We start from the raw sequence: 20,265 nt of genomic DNA, 5'->3' as shown, positions 1-20,265 counted from the left end.
CCCTTTGCCAGGAATTGATCCTGGTCCCTCACCATATGAAGTAAGAGCTTTCACCACCAGGTCACAGGCCACTGTGGTAATTATATACAAATGTAGGCACAGAAGACAATCATTAATTATGCAATTCATTTTGGACCAACTAATCATGACTTACATACTGCTTAAATCTAGACCTACCATAGCTTGTGTAATTCACTGCGCTCACAAGTATAAGGAGACAGGTTGTCAGTGACAAATTTGTCAATTACAAACAAATTACATATATACATTGGCTAAGTGAACTGCATTTTATAGAGTGATTAAACTGAGGTGGTGAAATCAAAGCATAATAATTTACAAACAGGGAATGAGTTAACGGATGTAATATTTATGTGAGAAAAAGCACTAATGTACTGTACTGTGTGTGTAATATAGTACTGTACATACAGTTTTAATATATACTGCAATAAATGCTAGAAATTCTGCACCACTAGAAATTCTGCAGCACTAGAAATTCAGTACCTGGGTGGTTTATGGGGTGGTTATATGGTTGCAAGGCAGGGACTGGGAGCTCTCTTTTCAAGTAGCATTATTTTTATTAATATTTTTGTTTGGAGTGGCTCTGGGGGCTTCAGTGCCCTTCAAGCTTATCCTTGATGCCACCCCTGCTTTCTATGCAGTGAATTTTGTCTATTACTTAAGAAGTTTGTTATACCAAAGGTTTGTAGTTATCACTTCTTGTCCCTTATCAGCCAGTGTGGGTATTTTCCATCGCTCCTTATAAATAATTTTTTATAGCTGCATGAGCTAATTTTGCATCATGTCTATGGACCATATTTATTTATTTATTTATTTATTTTATGTCTTTGCAAACAGTATATTGAGATTTTTCATTTACAATAGTGAGTTGCAATGCAAAGAGAGCCTCTATTATGCCTAGGCATTATGGGCCAACTTAACATTATTGGCATACAGTCTACTTAACACTAAGGAGTATATCATAGTTGTACAGTAGGATAGTAATTATTTCATAGTTGTACAGTTTAATATTAATTATAAATGAATCAAAATTTATATAATACAAAGATGTATTTATATTCGAAAATGCCTTTGTGAAAACAATGATTCAATTATATTCCTGTCAACAATGGATAAAAGGTTCAATGTGATTGTTTCAGTTATGATGTGGGAGTACATAGGTGAGTAAGTGTGTACTGAGTATTTAGCATTTAGTCTAGGGTGATTAAGTGGGTTTTGAGAAGAGTCTTAAATTGATTTTCAGACTGGGTTACTTTAATATCTTCTGGTAATGAATTCCATATTTTGGGGCCCTTTATCTGCATACAGTTTTTACACAGTGTGATATGGACACGAGGTATATCAAAAAGAGATCTGTGTCTTGTGCTGTGGTCATGTGTCCTGTTTAGGTTGGTGAGGAGAAATTTGAGCGGGGAGTTTATATTTGCATGTATTCTGTGTATGTAGTAGGCACATGAATAAGTATGGATGTTCTTAATGGTGAGCAGATTCAGGCTTTTGAAAATTGGTGGAGCATGCTGGCGGGAGTGGGAATTTGTCATCATTCTTACTGCTGCCTTTTGCTGGGTTATTAGGGGTTTTAGGTGATTGGATGTTGTTGATCCCCATGCAAAAATTCCATATGTAAGATAAGGGTATATGAGTGAATGGTACAGTGCCAGGAGAGCTGATTGTGGAACATAGTACCTTATGTTTGATAGTATGCCTACAGTCTTGGAGATTTTCTTAGTGATTTGTTGTATGTGTGTCCGAAACTTAAGACTACTGTCAAGGTGGATACCTAGGAATTTTCCCTCTGTGAGTCTTGTGACTGATGATCCATTTAGCGTAATGTTAATTGGATCATTTGCAGCTTTGTTTCCAAACTGAATGAAATAGGTTTCATCAGTGTTCAGGGTAAGTTTGTTAGTCATCATCCAGGCAGATATTTTCTGTAATTCAGCATTGACTGTGTTTGCAAGTATGACTGTTTGGGTGGGAAAAGACATATGTAGTGTCATCTGCAAATAATATGGGTTTGAGTAGCTGTGATGCATTCAGTAGGTCACTGATGTAGATGAGAAAGAGGAGTGGTCCAAGGATGCTTCCTTGTGGGACTCCTACTGTGATTGGTTGGGTGGAAGAGTTTGCATCATTTGCATACACATATTGAGTTCTGTTACTAAGGTATGACTTTAGGTAATTGAGTTTTCCTGGAGTTTACCTGGAGAGAGTTCCGGGGATCAACGCCCCCGCGGCCCGGTCTGTGACCAGGCCTCCTGGTGGATCAGAGCCTGATCAACCAGGCTGTTACTGCTGGCTGCACGCAAACCAACGTACGAGCCACAGCCCGGCTGGTCAGGAACCGACTTTAGGTGCTTGTCCAGTGCCAGCTTGAAGACTGCCAGGGGTCTGTTGGTAATCCCCCTTATGTATGCTGGGAGGCAGTTGAACAGTCTCGGGCCCCTGACACTTATTGTATGGTCTCTTAACGTGCTAGTGACACCCCTGCTTTTCATTGGGGGGATGTTGCATCGTCTGCCAAGTCTTTTGCTTTCGTTGTTTACCTGGAGTTTACCTGGAGAGAGTTCTGGGAGTCAACGCCCCCGCAGCCCGGTCTGTGACCAGGCCTCCTGGTAGATCAGAGCCTGATCAACCAGGCTGTTGCTGCTGGCTGCACGCAAACCAACGTACGAGCCACAGCCCGGCTGGTCAGGAACCGACTTTAGGTGCTTGTCCAGTGCCAGCTTGAAGACTGCCAGGGGTCTGTTGGTAATCCCCCTTATGTATGCTGGGAGGCAGTTGAACAGTCTCAGGCCCCTGACACTTATTGTATGGTCTCTTAACGTGCTAGTGACACCCCTGCTTTTCATTGGGGGGATGTTGCATCATCTGCCAAGTCTTTTGCTTTCGTAGTGAGTGATTTTCGTGTGCAAGTTCGGTACTAGTCCCTCTAGGATTTTCCAGGTGTATATAATCATGTATCTCTCCTGCCTGCATTCCAGGGAATACAGGTTTAGGACCCTCAAGTGTTCCCAGTAATTGAGGTGTTTTATCTCCATTATGCGCGCCGTGAAGGTTCTCTGTACATTTTCTAGGTCAGCAATTTCACCTGCCTTGAAAGGTGCTGTTAGTGTGCAGCAATATTCCATCCTAGATAGAACAAGTGACCTGAAGAGTGTCATCATGGGCTTGGCCTCCCTAGTTTTGAAGGTTCTCATTATCCATCCTGTCATTTTTCTAGCAGATGCGATTGATACAATGTTATGGTCCTTGAAGGTGAGATAATCCAACATGATCACTCCCAGGTCTTTGACGTTGGTGTTTCGCTCTATTTTGTGGCCAGAATTTGTTTTGTACTCTGATGAAGATTTAATTTCCTCGTGTTTACCATATCTGAGTAATTGAAATTTCTCATCGTTGAACTTCATATTGTTTTCTGCAGCCCACTGAAAGATTTGGTTGATGTCCGCCTGGAGCCTTGCAGTGTCTGCAATGGAAGACACTGTCATGTAGATTTAGGTGTCATCTGCAAAGGAAGACACAGTGCTGTGGCTGACATCCTTGTCTATGTCGGATATGAGGATGAGGAACAAGATGGGAGCGAGTACTGTGCCTTGTGGAACAGAGCTTTTCACCGTAGCTGCCTCGGACTTTACTCTGTTGACGACTACTCTCTGTGTTCTGTTAGTGAGGAAATTATAGATCCATCAACCGACTTTTCCTGTTATTCCTTTAGCACGCATTTTGTGCGCTATTACGCCATGGTCACACTTGTTGAAGGCTTTTGCAAAGTCTGTATATATTACATCTGCATTCTTTTTGTCTTCTAGTGCATTTAGGACCTTGTCATAGTGATCCAATAGTTGAGACAGACAGGAGCGACCTGTTCTAAATCCATGTTGCCCTGGGTTGTGTAACTGATGGGTTTCTAGATGGGTGGTGATCTTGCTTCTTAGGACCCTTTCAAAGATTTTTATGATATGGGATGTTAGTGCTATCGGTCTGTAGTTCTTTGCTGTTGCTTTACTGCCCCCTTTGTGGAGTGGGGCTATGTCTGTTGTTTTTAGTAACTGTGGGACGACCCCCGTGTCCATGCTCCCTCTCCATAGGATGGAAAAGGCTCGTGATAGGGGCTTCTTGCAGTTCTTGATGAACACGGAGTTCCATGAGTCTGGCTCTGGGGCAGAGTGCATGGGCATGTCATTTATCGCCTGTTCGAAGTCATTTGGCATCAGGATAACATCGGATAGGCTTGTGTTAACCAAATTTTGTGGCTCTCTCATAAAAAATTCATTTTGATCTTCGACTCTCAGTCTGGTTAGCGGCTTGCTAAAAACTGAGTCATATTGGGACTCGAGTAGCTCACTCATTTCCTTGCTGTCATCTGTGTAGGACCCATCTTGTTTAAGTAGGGGCCCAATACTGGACATTGTTCTCGACTTTGATTTGGCATAGGAGAAGAAATACTTTGGGTTTCTTTCGATTTCATTTATGGCTTTTAGTTCTTCCCGCGATTCCTGACTCCTATAAGATTCCTTTAGCTTAAGTTCAATGCTTGCTATTTCTCTGACCAGTGTCTCCCTACGCATTTCAGATATATTGACCTCTTTTAGCCTCTCTGTTATTCTTTTCCGTCGCCTGTAAAGGGAGCGCCTGTCTCTTTCTATTTTACATCTACTCCTCCTTTTTCTTAGAGGAATAAGCCTTCTGCATACATCGAGTGCCACCAAGTTAATCTGTTCTAGGCATAAGTTGGGGTCTGTGTTGATTAGTATATCTTCCCAGCTTATATCGGTTAGGACTTGGTTTACTTGGTCCCACTTTATGTTTTTGTTATTGAAGTTGAATTTAGTGACTAGTCTCATTATGTCGGTCTGGGGCTCCACGCATACATGTCTGAACCTCAATTATGTTGTGATCTGAGTATATTGTTTTTGATATGGTGACATTTCTTATCAGATCATCATTGTTAGTGAAGATGAGGTCTAGTGTATTCTCCAGTCTAGTAGGCTCTATTATTTGCTGGTTTAAATTGAATTTTGTGCAGAGATTTAAAAGCTCGTGTGAGTGTGAGTTTTCATCAGTGCTGCCTCCTGGTGTTATTACTGCAACAATATTATTTGCTATATTCCTCCATTTTAGGTGCCTTAAGTTGAAATCCCCCAGGAGCAAGATGTTGGGTGCAGGAGCTGGAAGATTTTCCAGACAGTGGTCAATTTTCAACAGCTGTTCCTGGAATTGCTGGGATGTTGCATCCGGAGGCTTGTAGACTACCACAATGACTAGGTTTTGGTTCTCGACCTTTACTGCTAAAACTTCCATTACATCATTTGAGGCATTAAGCAGTTCTGTGCAAACAAGTGACTCTGCAATGTACAGGCCAACCCCCCCCTTTTGCCTGTTCACTCTGTCACATCTGTATAGGTTGTGCAAGTTCGGTACTAGTCCCTCTAGGATTTTCCAGGTGTACATAATCATGTATCTCTCCTGCCTGCATTCCAGGGAATACAGGTTCAGGAACTTCAAGTGCTCCCAGTAATTGAGGTGTTTTATCTCCGTTATGTGCGCCATGAAGGTTCTCTGTACATTTTCTAGGTCAGCAATTTCACCTGCCTTGAAAGGTGCTGTTAGTGTGCAGCAATACTCCAGCCTAGATAGAACAAGTGACCTGAAGAGTGTCATCATGGGCTTGGCATCCCTAGTTTTGAAGGTTCTCATTATACATCCTGTCATTTTTCTAGCAGATGCGATTGATACAATGTAATGGTCCTTGAAGGTGAAATCCTCCAACATGATCACTCCCAGGTCTTTGACGTTGGTGTTTCGCTCTATTTTGTGGCCAGAATTTGTTTTGTACTCTGATGAAGATTTAATTTCCTCGTGTTTACCATATCTGAGTAATTGAAATTTCTCAATGTTGAACTTCATATTGTTTTCTGCAGCCCACTGAAAGATTTGGTTGATGTCCGCCTGGAGCCTTGCAGTGTCTGCAATGGAAGACACTGTCATGCAGATTCGGGTGTCATCTGCAAAGGAAGACACGGTGCTGTGGCTGACATCCTTGTCTATGTCAGACCTCTGACCTCTGATACCATAGTGCATTTATTTGGAGTACAGCAGTTCATGGTCGACTGTACTGAAAGCTTTACGTAAATCAATGAAAATGCCCAGTGGGACTTCTTTCTTTTCAAGTGCGGTATATATTAGTTCTAGCATGTGTATGATATCATCATTTGTGCTTTTATTATTCCTGAATCCAAACTGACAAGGGTTTAATATGTTGTGTGAAACGAGGTAGGAATAGATCCGTCTATTAATTAATTTTAGAAAGATTTTAGAGAGCTCTTTCTTTCATTTTGTTATTTATGCAGACATCACACCACTGCTGCATATTTAGTCTGGTATGGTATTTTACACCAAACTACATTTTCTTATATCTTGTTTCTTTTTCAGGAAAAGACCAGAGAAGGAATAATAGTTGGCAGGTGCCTAGCTCTTCATCCAGTGCTACGTTCACTCCTAAGCACACATCAGCACCTGTGAACTATGGGGTTCCTGTGGCCAAGGTGAAACCCATGTCCATGCCTGTACTTAGACCCACACCCACTCCTGCACCCATACGCATGCAAACATTAGCACCCACAGTCAAAATGTCATCCATGTCCAGACCTATAGCTACACCCATGTTTAATCCCACACCCATACCCAGATGCACACCTATTCCCAAATCCCATTCAGCACCCATTGGTGCTTCTACACATACAGCCATTCAAAATCTCAAGTCCAAACCCATTGTTGCTTCCACAAGCACACCCATACAAACTTCCAAGCCCAAACCCATTGTTACTTCCACAAGTACACCTATACAAATTTCCAAACCCAAACCCACAGCACCACCCATTGAAAAATCCATACAAACTTCCAAGCCCAAAGTTGCAGATACGTCCATTGTTTCTTCCACCTGCACACCCATACACACTACAAAGTCAAAGCCCAAACAAGCACCCATTGTTAATCCCATGTATACACCCATGCAAACAACCAAGCACAAAGACACACCCATTGTTACTACCACTTGTACACCCATGCAAACAAACAAGCACAAAGACACACCTATTGTAACTTCTCATTGTACACCCATGCAAACTCCCAAGCCCAAAGAAGCACCCATTGTTACTTCCACTTGTACACCCATGCAAACTCCAAAGCCCAAAGAAGCACCCATTGTTACTCCCACTTACACACCCATGCAAACAACCAAACACAAAGACACACCCATTGTTACTCCCACTTGTACATCCATGCAAACAACTAAACACAAGGGCACACCCATTATTACTTCCCATTGTATACCCATGCAAATTTCCAAGCCCAAAGAAGTACCCATTATTACATCCACTTGTACACCAATGAAAACTCCCAAGCTCAAAGTCACAGAAACACCCATTACTAATTCCCCATGTATGCCCATGCAAGGTTCCAAGCCTAAAGTCACAGAAGGACCCATTGTTACATCCTCATGTATGCCCATGCAAGCTTCCATGCCTAAAGTCACAGAAACACCCATTGTTACTTCCCCATGTACACCTATGCAGACTCCCAAGCCCAAAGGAGCATTCATTGTTACTTCCTCATGTACACCCATGCAAACTTCCAAGCACAAAGAAGCACCCATTCTTACCTCCACTTGTACACCAATGCAAACTTCCAAGCACAAAGAACCCATTGTTACCTCCACCTGTACACCCATGCAAACTCCCAAGCCCAAAGAAGCACCCATTGTTACTTCCCTATGTACACCCATTCAAACTCCCAAGCCCAAAGAAGCACCCATTGTTACTTCCCCATGTACACCCATGCAAACTCCCAAGCCCAAAGAAGCACCTATTGTTACTTCCCCATGTACACCCATGCAAACTCCCAAGCCCAAAGAAGCACCCATTGTTACTTCCCCATGTACACCCATTCAAACTCCCAAGCCCAAAGAGGCACCCATTGTTACTTCCCCATGTACACCCATGCAAACTCCCATGCCCAAAGAAGCACCTATTGTTACTTCCACTTGTACACCCATTCAAAATCCCAAGCCCAAAGAAGCACCCATTGTTACTTCCCCATGTACACCCATGCAAACTCCCAAGCCCAAAGAAGCACCCATTGTTACTTCCACTTGTACACCCATTCAAAATCCCAAGCCCAAAGAAGCACCCATTGTTACTTCCCCATGTACACCCATGCAAACTCCCATGCCCAAAGAAGCACCTATTGTTACTTCCACTTGTACACCCATGCAAACTCCCAAGCCCAAAGAAGCACCCATTGTTACTTCCCCATTTATACCCATTCAAACTCCCAAGCCCAAAGAAGCACCTATTGTTACTTCCCCATGTACACCCATGCAAACTCCCAAGCCCAAAGAAGCACCCATTCTTGCTTCTACTTGTACACCCATGCAAACTCCCAAGCCCAAAGAAGCACCCATTCTTGCTTCTACTTGTACACCTATGCAAACTCCCAAGCCCAAAGAAGCACCTGTTGCTACTTCCCCATATACACCCATGCAAACTTCCAAGCCCAAAGAAGCACCCATTGCTACCTCCATTTGTACACCCATGCAAACTTCCAAGCACAGAGAAGCTCCCATTGTTACCTCCACTTGTATACCCATGCAAACTTCCAAGCACAAAGAAGCACCCATTGTTACCTCCACTTGTACACCCATGCAAACTCCCAAGCCCAAAGAAGCACCCATTGTTACTTCCCCATGTACACCCATGCAAACTCCCAAGCCCAAAGAAGCACCAATTGTTACTTCCCCATGTACACCCATGCAGATTTCCAAGCCCAAAGAAACACCCATTGTTGCCTTCACTTGTACACCCATGCAAACTTCCAAGCACAAAGAAGCACCCATTGCTACTTCCACTTGTACTCCCACTCAAACTTCCAAGCACAAAGAAGCACCCATTGCTACTTCCACTTGTACTCCCACTCAAACTTCCAAGCACAAAGAAGCTGCCATTGTTACTTCCATTAGTACACCCATGCCAACTTTCATTCCTGATGTCATGGAAACTCCCATTACTTCCACATCTATACCCATAGATCCACTCAAACCCACAGAAGTACCCACTGTTACCCTTAGTAAAACATCCAAACGAACTCGCAAGCGAAGCCCCAAAGTGGCTGTTGTTCCACCCACATTTATATCCATACCAAATCCTAATCCCAGTCCCGTAACTGTATCTCTGCCCATTGTTATGCCGCTGTCTGCAACCATTCAAACTCCAACACCCACACCCAGTGTTACTCCCACATATACAACCATGCAAACTCCCAAGCCCATACTTATGTCTGTACCCCTTGTTACTCCCACATATACATCCATACAAACTCAAAATCTCATACCTGTATCAGTATGCAATGCAGCTTCCACATATACATCCATACACACTCCTTTGTCTGTGTCCACTCCTACATCCATACCTACTCCTGTATCCAAACACACACAATCATCATCCTCATCATCATTCATTAGTCGTACATGGACATCTTTATTCAGTCCCAAGCCCAATTCCATATTTGCTTCCAAGCCCAAACCCACGTCTGTGCCCAGATCCGCACCCATGGCTGCAGCAGCACACGTGCCCTCAGTTTCTGGAATACCTAACAATGTGGTGAGTAATAAATAACTGCATTACATTAAGTTAAATGTATGAACTGCATTGTTATAAATAAAAAGTTTAGCAAGAAATTTTTTTTTTAAACATTTTCATTATTAACACTGCATAGTTTGACTTTCTGATTCAAATTTTTATTTGTAAAACTTGTACAATATAGGTAAGAAAACATTGTAAACCCAGCATGTATGCTTATATTATAGAAATCCCTGATTATGTTCAATGTTTCAAGAAAAACTTAATCTAATAATGCCAATATTAGAAAGGCTGGTGGCCTGGTCAGTGCTATTTATGGTGATAACATGCATTACACATCTTAGGACATGGAAGGAGACATTTTGGCTGACTTAGATCATGAGTTCCTGGGTTAAATGAGAAGACATTGTTTATCTGAATGAGAACAAAAAATACTGACTAAAAATAAGTGGTTTCTGAAGTGGGAAATGCATCACTTAAATTATAAAAGTGCAGGTTTATACAATATATATGAATAAAAATAAAGTATACAGCAGTCAGAAAAGTGCAGGATTATATTAAAAAATATTGCAGGGCAAATGTTTTAACAATAATATAAAACACAATAGTAATTACACTGACCTAAATTAGGGCTAAGGGGGCATTGAACCCCAGAATACCCTCCAGGTTTACTCCAGGTATAATGATTTTCACAATAAAATAGATTACATAAATATTAAATGAATGTATATGAAGCAGATAATATCATAAGTTACCTGGGAATAAGAACACTTAGATTATACAGTGGACCCCCGGTTAACGATTTTAATCCGTGCAAGAGGGCTCATCGTTATGCGAAATAATCGTTATGCGAATGAATTTTCCCCATAAGAAATAATGGAAATAAAATTAATCCGTGCAAGACGCCCAAAAGTATGAAAAAAAATTTTTTTTACCACATGAAATGTTAATTTTAATACACACAAACTGAAAAAGGCATGCACAATTAAATGACACTTACTTTTATTGAAGATCTGGTGATGATTGATGGGATGGGAGGAGGGGAGAGAGTGTGTTAGTGTTTAGAAGGGGAATCCCCTTCCATTAGGACTTGAGGTAGTAAGTCCTTTTCTGGGGTTACTTCCCTTCTTCTTTTAATGCCACTAGGGCCAGCTTCAGAGTCACTGGACTTCTTTCGCACAAGATATCTGTCCATAGTGGCCTGTACCTCTCGTTCCTTTATGACTTGCCTAAAGTGTTTCACAACATTGTCAGTGTAATAATCACCAGCACGGCTTGCAATAGCTGTGTGAGGGTGATTTTCATCCATGAAGGTTTGCACTTCAAGCCACTTTGCACAGATTTCCTTAATCTTTGAAGTAGGCAACTTCTTCAATTTCTCTCTCCCCTCCTCCGAAGCAATTTCCTCAGGTGTGGCCTCTTGCTGTTGAAGTTGATCTAGCAGCTCATCAGTGGTTAGTTCTTCATTGTCCTCCTCCACCAACTCTTCCACATCCTCCCCACTAACCTCCAACCCCAAGGACTTTCCCAATGCCACAATGGATTCCTCAACTGGCACAGGATTCTCAGGGTTAGCCTCAAACCCTTCAAAATCCCTTTTGTCTACACATTCTGGCCACAGTTTCTTCCAAGCAGAGTTCAAGGTCCTCTTTGTCACTTCCTCCCAAGCCTTACCTATAAGGTTTACACAATTGAGGATATTAAAGTGATCTCTCCAAAACTCTCTTAGAGTCAGTTGAGTTTCTGAGGTCATTACAAAGCACCTTTCAAACAGAGCTTTTGTGTACAGTTTCTTGAAGTTGGAAATAACCTGCTGGTCCATGGGCTGCAGGAGAGGAGTGGTATTAGGAGGCAAAAACTTCACCTTAATGAAGCTCATGTCCCCATAAAGTCGCTCTGCCACGTCTGTAGGATGACCAGGGGCATTGTCTAACACCAGGAGGCACTTAAGTTCTAATTTCTTTTCAGTTAGGTAATTTTTCACATTGGGGGCAAATGCATGGTGTAACCAGTTATAGAAAAATTCCCTAGTGACCCATGCCTTACTGTTTGCCCTCCACAGCACACACAAATTATCCTTGAGGACATTCTTTTGCCTGAACGCTCTGGGAGTTTCAGAGTGATACACTAATAAAGGCTTCACTTTGCAATCACCAGTAGCATTGGCACACATCAACAAAGTAAGCCTGTCTTTCATAGGCTTATGTCCTGGGAGTGCCTTTTCCTCCTGAGTAATGTAGGTCCTGCTTGGCATTTTCTTCCAGAACAGGCCTGTTTCATCACAATTAAACACTTGTTCAGGTTTCAGTCCTTCAGTTTCTATGTACTCCTTGAATTCCTGCACATATTTTTCAGCCGCTTTGTGGTCCGAACTGGCAGCCTCACCATGCCTTATCACACTATGGATGCCACTACGCTTCTTAAATCTCTCAAACCAACCTTTGCTGGCCTTAAATTCACTCACATCATCACTAGTTGCAGGCATTTTTTTAATTAAATCGTCATGCAACTTCCTAGCCTTTTCACATATGATCGCTTGAGAGACGCTATCTCCTGCTATCTGTTTTTCATTTATCCACACCAATAAGAGTCTCTCAACATCTTCCATCAATTGCGATCTTTGTTTCGAAAACACAGTTGAACCTTTGGCAAGAACAGCTTCCTTGATTGTCTTTCTGGTGCCCACAATAGTAGCGATGGTTGATTGGGGTTTCTTGTACAGCTTGACTAGGTCGGCTATACGCACTCCACTTTCATACTTATCAATTATCTCTTTCTTCATCTCTATAGTAATTCTTACCCTTTGAGGTGTAGGGTTGGCACTAGAAGCTTTCTTGGGGCCCATGGTCACTTATTTTCCAGAAACAGCACCGAAAATACTGTAATAATACGAAATATTCCGAGTGTATGCTTGGATGTTACCGCGGAGGCTGGCTGGTAAACAATGGGACGGAGCGGCACATGTGAGGCTGGCTGAGGGCACATTGGACGCGTCTCGGACGAAAATCGGTATGCGGGTTTTTAATCGGTATGCGGGGCAAAAATTTTGCGATAAAAGTAATCGTTATGCGGAAAAATCGCTATGCGATGCCATCGTTATGCGGGGGTCCACTGTACTGTACTAAGATTATTCCATATTCATGCTAAATTTCTAATAAAAAATTGCAATAAGAGTGAAACTAGTTACAGTGGAACCCTGAGTTTCGAACGTATCGACTATTGAATGCTTCAAGTTTTGACCGCTTTTATCGAACCAATTTTGTCCCGAGTATTGAACATTCCCTGTGTTTCGAACTGCATACCAGACCTGTCCGCCTGCTCACACAGGCGTTATGAACCAGTCTGGCTTTGTTTATGCTTGAACATTTCACAATAAATTCATTGTGTTTATTGCTTGTTTATTGATTGTGACTGTGAAATAAGCCACCATGGGCACAAAGAATCTTCATACTGGCAGACCTTTGGTAAAGAAAGTGAGAAACACCATAGAAGTGGTTGAGACAGTGGTTGAGGCAGTGGTTGAGACAGTGGTTGAAGCAGTGGTTGAGACAGTGATTGAGGCAGTGGTGGAGGCAGTGGTGGAGGCAGTGGTGGAGGCAGTGGTTGAGGCAGTGGTTGAGGCAGTGGTTGAGGCAGCGGTTGAGACAGTGGTTGAGGCAGTGGTTGAGGCAGTGGTTGAGACAGTGGTTGAGGCAGTAGTTGAGGCAGTGGTTGAGACAGTGGTTGAGACTGGTGGAGGCAAAGTGGAATGATGTGCAAAGCTTTGTGGAGAAATATCACCCTCTCTCCTCCCTATCTTCCAAATGCCATCACCAATCTTCAATAAAGGTGAGTAAAAATGTTATTTTATATGTTTATTTAAATTTTTATTAGTGTATTACTAATTGTACTATGTATGTATGTTGTGTGTATGTAAAACTATAATGTAATCTTTATAAAATGTATTTTTTTGTGAATATTTTTGGGTTTCTGGAACAGATTAATTGTATTTCCATTATTCCTTATGGGAAATATTGCTTTGGTTTTAGAACATTTCGACTTTAGAACTAGTTCCTGGAGCGGATTGAGTTCAAAACTCAAGGTTCCACTGTACCTGTATTATTACAGAATGTGATAAAATAGTTTTATAATAATATTCATCATAATCATCTGTAATTCTACAAGTACATGATACAATTTATACCGACCTAGTTGACATCTGTAACATGCTATATAGAAAACCCCTGGTTATGCAGAGAGTTTTTGGTATCTTAGGTTAATCTTGTCCCCAGGATGCAACCCACACCAGTCAGCTAAATGCCAGGTACAGTGGATGCCCGGTTATCGGCCATAATCTGTTCCAGAAGGTCGGCCGATGACCAAAATGGCCGAAAACCCAATTAATATTTCCCACAAGAATTAATGGAAATACAATTAATCCGTTCCAGACAAAAATATTCACAAAAAAAAATAATTTTTTTAACAATTATGTAAGTATTACATACCTTTATTGAAGGCTAATGCTGGCTTCTGGAAGACAGGGAAGAGGAAAGAGGGAGGAGTTAGTGTTTGGAAGGGGAATCCCCCTCCATAAAGACTATGTAGCAAAGCCTTCTCTGGGGTTACTTCCCTTCTTTGTCTTTTAATGAAACTAGGACCAGCTTGAGAGTCACTGGATCCTTTTGCAACATTAGCATCTTTGATTTGTTCTTTCTTTGCCAGGATGGATGTAATTGTTGATTTATTCTTGCTGTTCATCCTGGCAAGTTCCACCACCTTCATACCACTCTCAAACTTTTCTATCACTTCACGCTTAAATTCCATAGTGCTTCTCACTTTCGTTACCACAGGAACTTTCTTTGGAGCCATGGTTACTTATTTCACAGTTGCACTGCAAAAAAAAAAAAACACTAAAAACAATGGAAAACATGCAAAATGTTTGGATGTATGAGCAGAAGCTTCCTCAGCCACCGAGAGACAAAGCCAAACTGACGCGCAAGTGGCCCCAGCCGGCAGATGGACGCATCCCAAATGGCCAATCACCGAATTAACGGCCGATAACCAGGCACCAAAAAACTGGCCGATAACCAAGTTGGCTGATAACAGAACCGGTCGATAACCGGGGGTCCACTGTACCTACTTGCTGCTAGGTGAACAGGGACAGCAGGTGTAAGGAAACATGCCCAATGTTTCAACCTGTACTGGGGATTGAACTACGGATGCTCAATTACATATATGTACAGTGTATAAGACAGTAATTTTCACAGTAGAAATGATTCGTTGAGAATGGCTCACACTCACACGAGCTTTTAAATCTCTGCACAAAATTCAATTTAAACCAGAAAATAATAGATCCTACTAGACTGGAGAATACACTAGACCTCATCTTCACTAACAATGATGATCTGATAAGAAATGTCACCATATCAAAAACAATATACTCAGATCACAACATAATTGAGGTTCAGACATGTATGCGTGGAGCCCCAGACCGACATAATGAGACTAGTCATGAGGGAGCATTCACCAAATTCAACTTCAATAACAAACACATAAAGTGGGACCAAGTAAACCAAGTCCTAACCGATATAAGCTGGGAAGATATACTAAGCAACACAGACCCCAACTTATGCCTAGAACAGATTAAATTGGTGGCACTCAATGTATGCACAAGGCTTATTCCTCTAAGTCTAAGAAAAAGGAGGAGTAGATGTAAAATAGAAAGAGACAGGCACTCCCTTTACAGGCGACGGAAAAGAATAACAGAGCGGCTAAAAGAGGTCAATACATCTGAAATGCGTAGGGATACACTGGTCAGAGAAATAGCAAGCATTGAACTTAAGCTAAAGGAATCTTATAGGAGTCAGGAATCGCGGGAAGAACTAAAAGCCATAAATGAAACTGAAAGAAACCTAAAGTATTTCTTCTCCTATGCCAAATCAAAGTCGAGAACAACGTCCAGTATTGGACCCCTACTTAAACAAGATGGGTCCTACACAGATGACAGCAAGGAAATGAGTGAGCTACTCAAGTCCCAATATGACTCAGTTTTTAGCAAGCCGCTAACCAGACTGAGAGTCGAAGATCAAAATGAATTTTTTATGAGAGAGCCACAAAATTTGGTTAACACAAGCCTATCCGATGTTATCCTGACGCCAAATGACTTCGAACAGGCGATAAATGACATGCCCATGCACTCTGCCCCAGGGCCAGACTCATGGAACTCCGTGTTCATCAAGAACTGCAAGAAGCCCCTATCACGAGCCTTTTCCATCCTATGGAGAGGGAGCATGGACATGGGGTGTCGTCCCACAGTTACTAAAAACAACAGACATAGCCCCACTCCACAAAGGGGGCAGTAAAGCAACAGCAAAGAACTGCAGACCGATAGCACTAACATCCCATATCATAAAAATCTTTGAAAGGGTCCTAAGAAGCAAGAACACCACCCATCTAGAAACCCATCAGTTACACAACCCAGGGCAACATGGGTTTAGAACAGGTCGCTCCTGTCTGTCTCAACTATTGGATCACTACGACAAGGTCCTAAATGCACTAGAAGACAAAAAGAATGCAGATGTAATACAGTGGACCCCCGCATAACGATCAGCTCCCAACTCGACCAATTATGTAAGTGTATTTTCGTAAGTGCTTTTGTAGGTGTATTTTTGGGGGTCTGAAACGGACTAATCTAATTCACAATATCTCTTATGGGAACAAATTCGGTCTATAACGGCACCCAAACAGACTTCTGGATTGAAATAATATCGTTATCCTGGGGTCCACTGTATACCTGGAGTTTACCTGGAGAGAGTTCCGGGGGTCAACGCCCCCGCGGCCCGGTTTGTGACCAGGCCTCCTGGTGGATCAGAGCCTGATCAACCAGGCTGTTGCTGCTGGCTGCACGCAAACCAACGTACGAGCCACAGCCCGGCTGATCTGGAACTGACTTTAGGTGCTTGTCCAGTGCCAGCTTGAAGACTGCCAGGGGTCTGTTGGTAATCCCCCTTATGTGTGCTGGGAGGCAGTTGAACAGTCTCGGGCCCCTGACACTTATTGTATGGTCTCTTAACGTGCTAGTGACACCCCTGCTTTTCATTGGGGGGATGGTGCATCGTCTGCCAAGTCTTTTGCTTTCGTAGTGAGTGATTTTCGTGTGCAAGTTCGGTACTAGTCCCTCTAGGATTTTCCAGGTGTATATAATCATGTATCTCTCCCTCCTGCGTTCCAGGGAATACAGGTTTAGGAACCTCAAGTGCTCCCAATAATTGAGGTGTTTTATCTCCGTTATGCATGCCGTGAAAGTTCTCTGTACATTTTCTAGGTCAGCAATTTCACCTGCCTTGAAAGGTGCTGTTAGTGTGCAGCAATATTCCAGCCTAGATAGAACAAGTGACCTGAAGAGTGTCATCATGGGCTTGGCCTCCCTAGTTTTGAAGGTTCTCATTATCCATCCTGTCATTTTTCTAGCAGATGCGATTGATACAATGTTATGGTCCTTGAAGGTGAGATCCTCCGACATGATCACTCCCAGGTCTTTGACGTTGGTGTTTCGCTCTATTTTGTGGCCAGAATTTGTTTTGTACTCTGATGAAGATTTAATTTCCTCATGTTTACCATATCTGAGTAATTGAAATTTCTCATCGTTGAACTTCATATTGTTTTCTGCAGCCCACTGAAAGATTTGGTTGATGTCCGCCTGGACTTTGCAAAACTTTGCAAAAGCCTTCGACAAGTGTGACCATGGCATAATAGCACACAAAATGCGTGCTAAAGGAATAACAGGAAAAGTCGGTCGATGGATCTATAATTTCCTCACTAACAGAACACAGAGAGTAGTCGTCAACAGAGTAAAGTCCGAGGCAGCTACGGTGAAAAGCTCTGTTCCACAAGGCACAGTACTCGCTCCCATCTTTTTCCTCATCCTCATATCCGACATAGACAAGGATGTCAGCCACAGCACCGTGTCTTCCTTTGCAGATGACACCCGAATCTGCATGACAGTGTTTTCCATTGCAGACACTGCAAGGCTCCAGGCAGACATCAACCAAATCTTTCAGTGGGCTGCAGAAAACAATATGAAGTTCAACGATGAGAAATTTCAATTACTCAGATATTGTAAACATGAGGAAATTAAATCTTCATCAGAGTACAAAACAAATTCTGGCCACAAAATAGAGCGAAACACCAACGTCAAAGACCTGGGAGTGATCATGTCGGAGGATCTCACCTTCAAGGACCATAACATTGTATCAATCGCATCTGCTAGAAAAATGACAGGATGGATAATGAGAACCTTCAAAACTAGGGAGGCCAAGCCCATGATGACACTCTTCAGGTCACTTGTTCTATCTAGGCTGGAATATTGCTGCACACTAACAGCACCTTTCAAGGCAGGTGAAATTGCTGACCTAGAAAATGTACAGAGAACCTTCACGGCGCGCATAACGGAGATAAAACACCTCAATTACTGGGAGCGCTTGAGGTTCCTAAACCTGTATTCCCTGCAATGCAGGCGGGAGAGATACATGATTATATACACCTAGAAAATCCTAGAGGGACTAGTACCGAACTTGCACACGAAAATCACTCACTACGAAAGCAAGACTTGGCAGACGATGCAACATCCCCCCAATGAAAAGCAGGGGTGTCACTAGCATGTTAAGAGACCATACAATAAGTGTCAGGGGCCCGAGACTGTTCAACTGCCTCCCAGCATACATAAGGGGGATTACCAACAGACCCCTGGTAGTCTTCAAGCTGGCAGTGGAGAAGCACCTAAAGTCGGTTCCTGACCAGCCGGGCTGTGGCTTGTACGTTGGTTTGCGTGCAGCCAGCAGCAACAGCCTGGTTGATCAGGCTCTGATCCACCAGGAGGCCTGGTCACAGACCGGGCCGCGGGGGGCGTTGACCCCCGGAACTCTCTCCAGGTAAACTCCAGGCAAACTCCAGGTAATATATGGACAGCTAAAATCCTAGCAAGGTACATGAAAATAAGAATAGTTAGAATTTAAATATTTGAAGTAGTATTTGGTAATTCAAAATATAAATTCTAATTAAAATTATGATAGGAATGAAACTAGTTACAAGAAGTGATGCTATATATGATAATTGTTGTCAGGATTACATTAAGGTAAGGAGGTGTTTTTTAACAGTAGCTTTGAAGTGGTTGATTGACAGGGAACATTTGGAATTTTCAGGAAAGGAGTTTGAAATTTTAGGTCCTTTTATGTGCACTGATGTTTTTTACAGAGCTTAAGTTGGACACGAGGAATATCATAGAGATTTTTGACCTTGACTTTACCTGTAATATATTTTTAAAATTTATTGAAGAGAAAATGAAGATTTACAAATGAATAAAGGGAAATCTTTACTCTGGGTAAAGTTGTGGTAAGTTTGAATTTACTATTTACCATAAAAGAAAATGTTTTGATATCTTTAGTCAGTGAGAAACAGGAAGTGGATACAGCATTTTTAATTTTTCACCACTGAATTCTTATATGGTTAAGGTATTCTACAGGTGCGGTTTGTGTGTATCAGCGATACTCACAATAAAACTGGCTGTCTTCCCTTTCCCATACCTGATGGTGATGTCTTGCTCCATGGAGGCGATTTTACTATCAAAGGAAAACTACATGAAGCCCAAGTCTTCAATGACTGGCTAGGTAAGACTCACTAAGTGCAAGTTTCTCTTACAGTTCTGGGCTAGTTGTATGTTTTGGAAAGCTGTCCCAAACATGCTTGTTGTCTGCAGATTTACTTACAACTTAACTCCTAAACGGTCCAAACGTATATATACACTCTTACTGCTAGTGCCCCAAACGTATATATACATTTTATTTTTCCTGCCTTCAAATTTGGCACGATTGGCCTGAGATGCCTGATCAGCATAAAATGGGTCTTAACACTCGGTGTGCACCATATTAAAAAAATCTGGGACCACTTAGTACCTTGTGGAAGCATCAGCTAAATTGAGCACCAGCTAGAGCAAGCACTGCAGCAAACACCGAGGATTCACTGATGTAATGTCACATTAACACTCTCCTTTTAAGAGGAAAGTGATGTTAACCCCAAGTTTAGGGTCTGTCTATCTGTCACTGTCTATCTGTCTCTATCTCTTTATCTGTCTCGTAGGTACACACAAATACAATTATACATAGCGTAAATTAAGTAGGATAACCAAAAGATCCAAAGTGCTGTACTGTGCTTGTAGATATAATGCATAAGAATACCTGTTGGTTCACAGTGGCTCTCTCTGAGACAGAGAGAGAGAGACAAGCAGTGAGACGGAAAGAGACAAGCAGACAGAGAGACAGGTAATCAGAGACAGAGATACGAGCTCGTCAAATGTCACCCCTTATCTCTGCACCCTCGCTGGCGCCCATCAAATGTCATCCCTTATCTTATCTCTGCACTATCTCATCTTATCTCTGCACCCTCACTGGCACTCATCAAATGTCATCCTTTTTTTTATTTTTTATCATCACAAGCCCATGATGACACTCTTCAGGTCACTTGTTCTATCTAGGCTGGAATATTGCTGCACTCTAACAGCACCTTTCAAGGCAGGTGAAATTGCCGACCTAGAAAATGTACAGAGAACTTTCACGGCGCGCATAACGGAGATAAA

The 20,265-nt window shown here is 42.3% G+C and overlaps 1 protein-coding gene across 12 annotated transcripts in view; it reads left to right on the top strand.

Moving 5' to 3' along the window:
- The window catches only part of LOC128703737 (mucin-2), a 282,769-nt gene that overhangs the window by 217,757 nt on the left and 44,747 nt on the right, over positions 1-20,265 (top strand). For all 12 annotated transcript variants that reach the window (XM_070086896.1, XM_070086905.1, XM_070086902.1 and 9 more), the window contains 2 exons: positions 6,454-9,677; positions 19,156-19,300. In XM_070086896.1, the coding sequence (XP_069942997.1) occupies positions 6,454-9,677; positions 19,156-19,300 (3,369 nt within the window). The remainder of the gene's footprint in view (positions 1-6,453; positions 9,678-19,155; positions 19,301-20,265) is intronic.

This window comes from Cherax quadricarinatus, chromosome 20 (assembly GCF_038502225.1).
Source record: "Cherax quadricarinatus isolate ZL_2023a chromosome 20, ASM3850222v1, whole genome shotgun sequence".
Classification (NCBI taxonomy): domain Eukaryota; kingdom Metazoa; phylum Arthropoda; class Malacostraca; order Decapoda; family Parastacidae; genus Cherax; species Cherax quadricarinatus.
The sequence above is the reverse complement of the archived record's forward strand: the minus strand, read 5'-3'. Positions and strand labels throughout refer to the sequence as shown.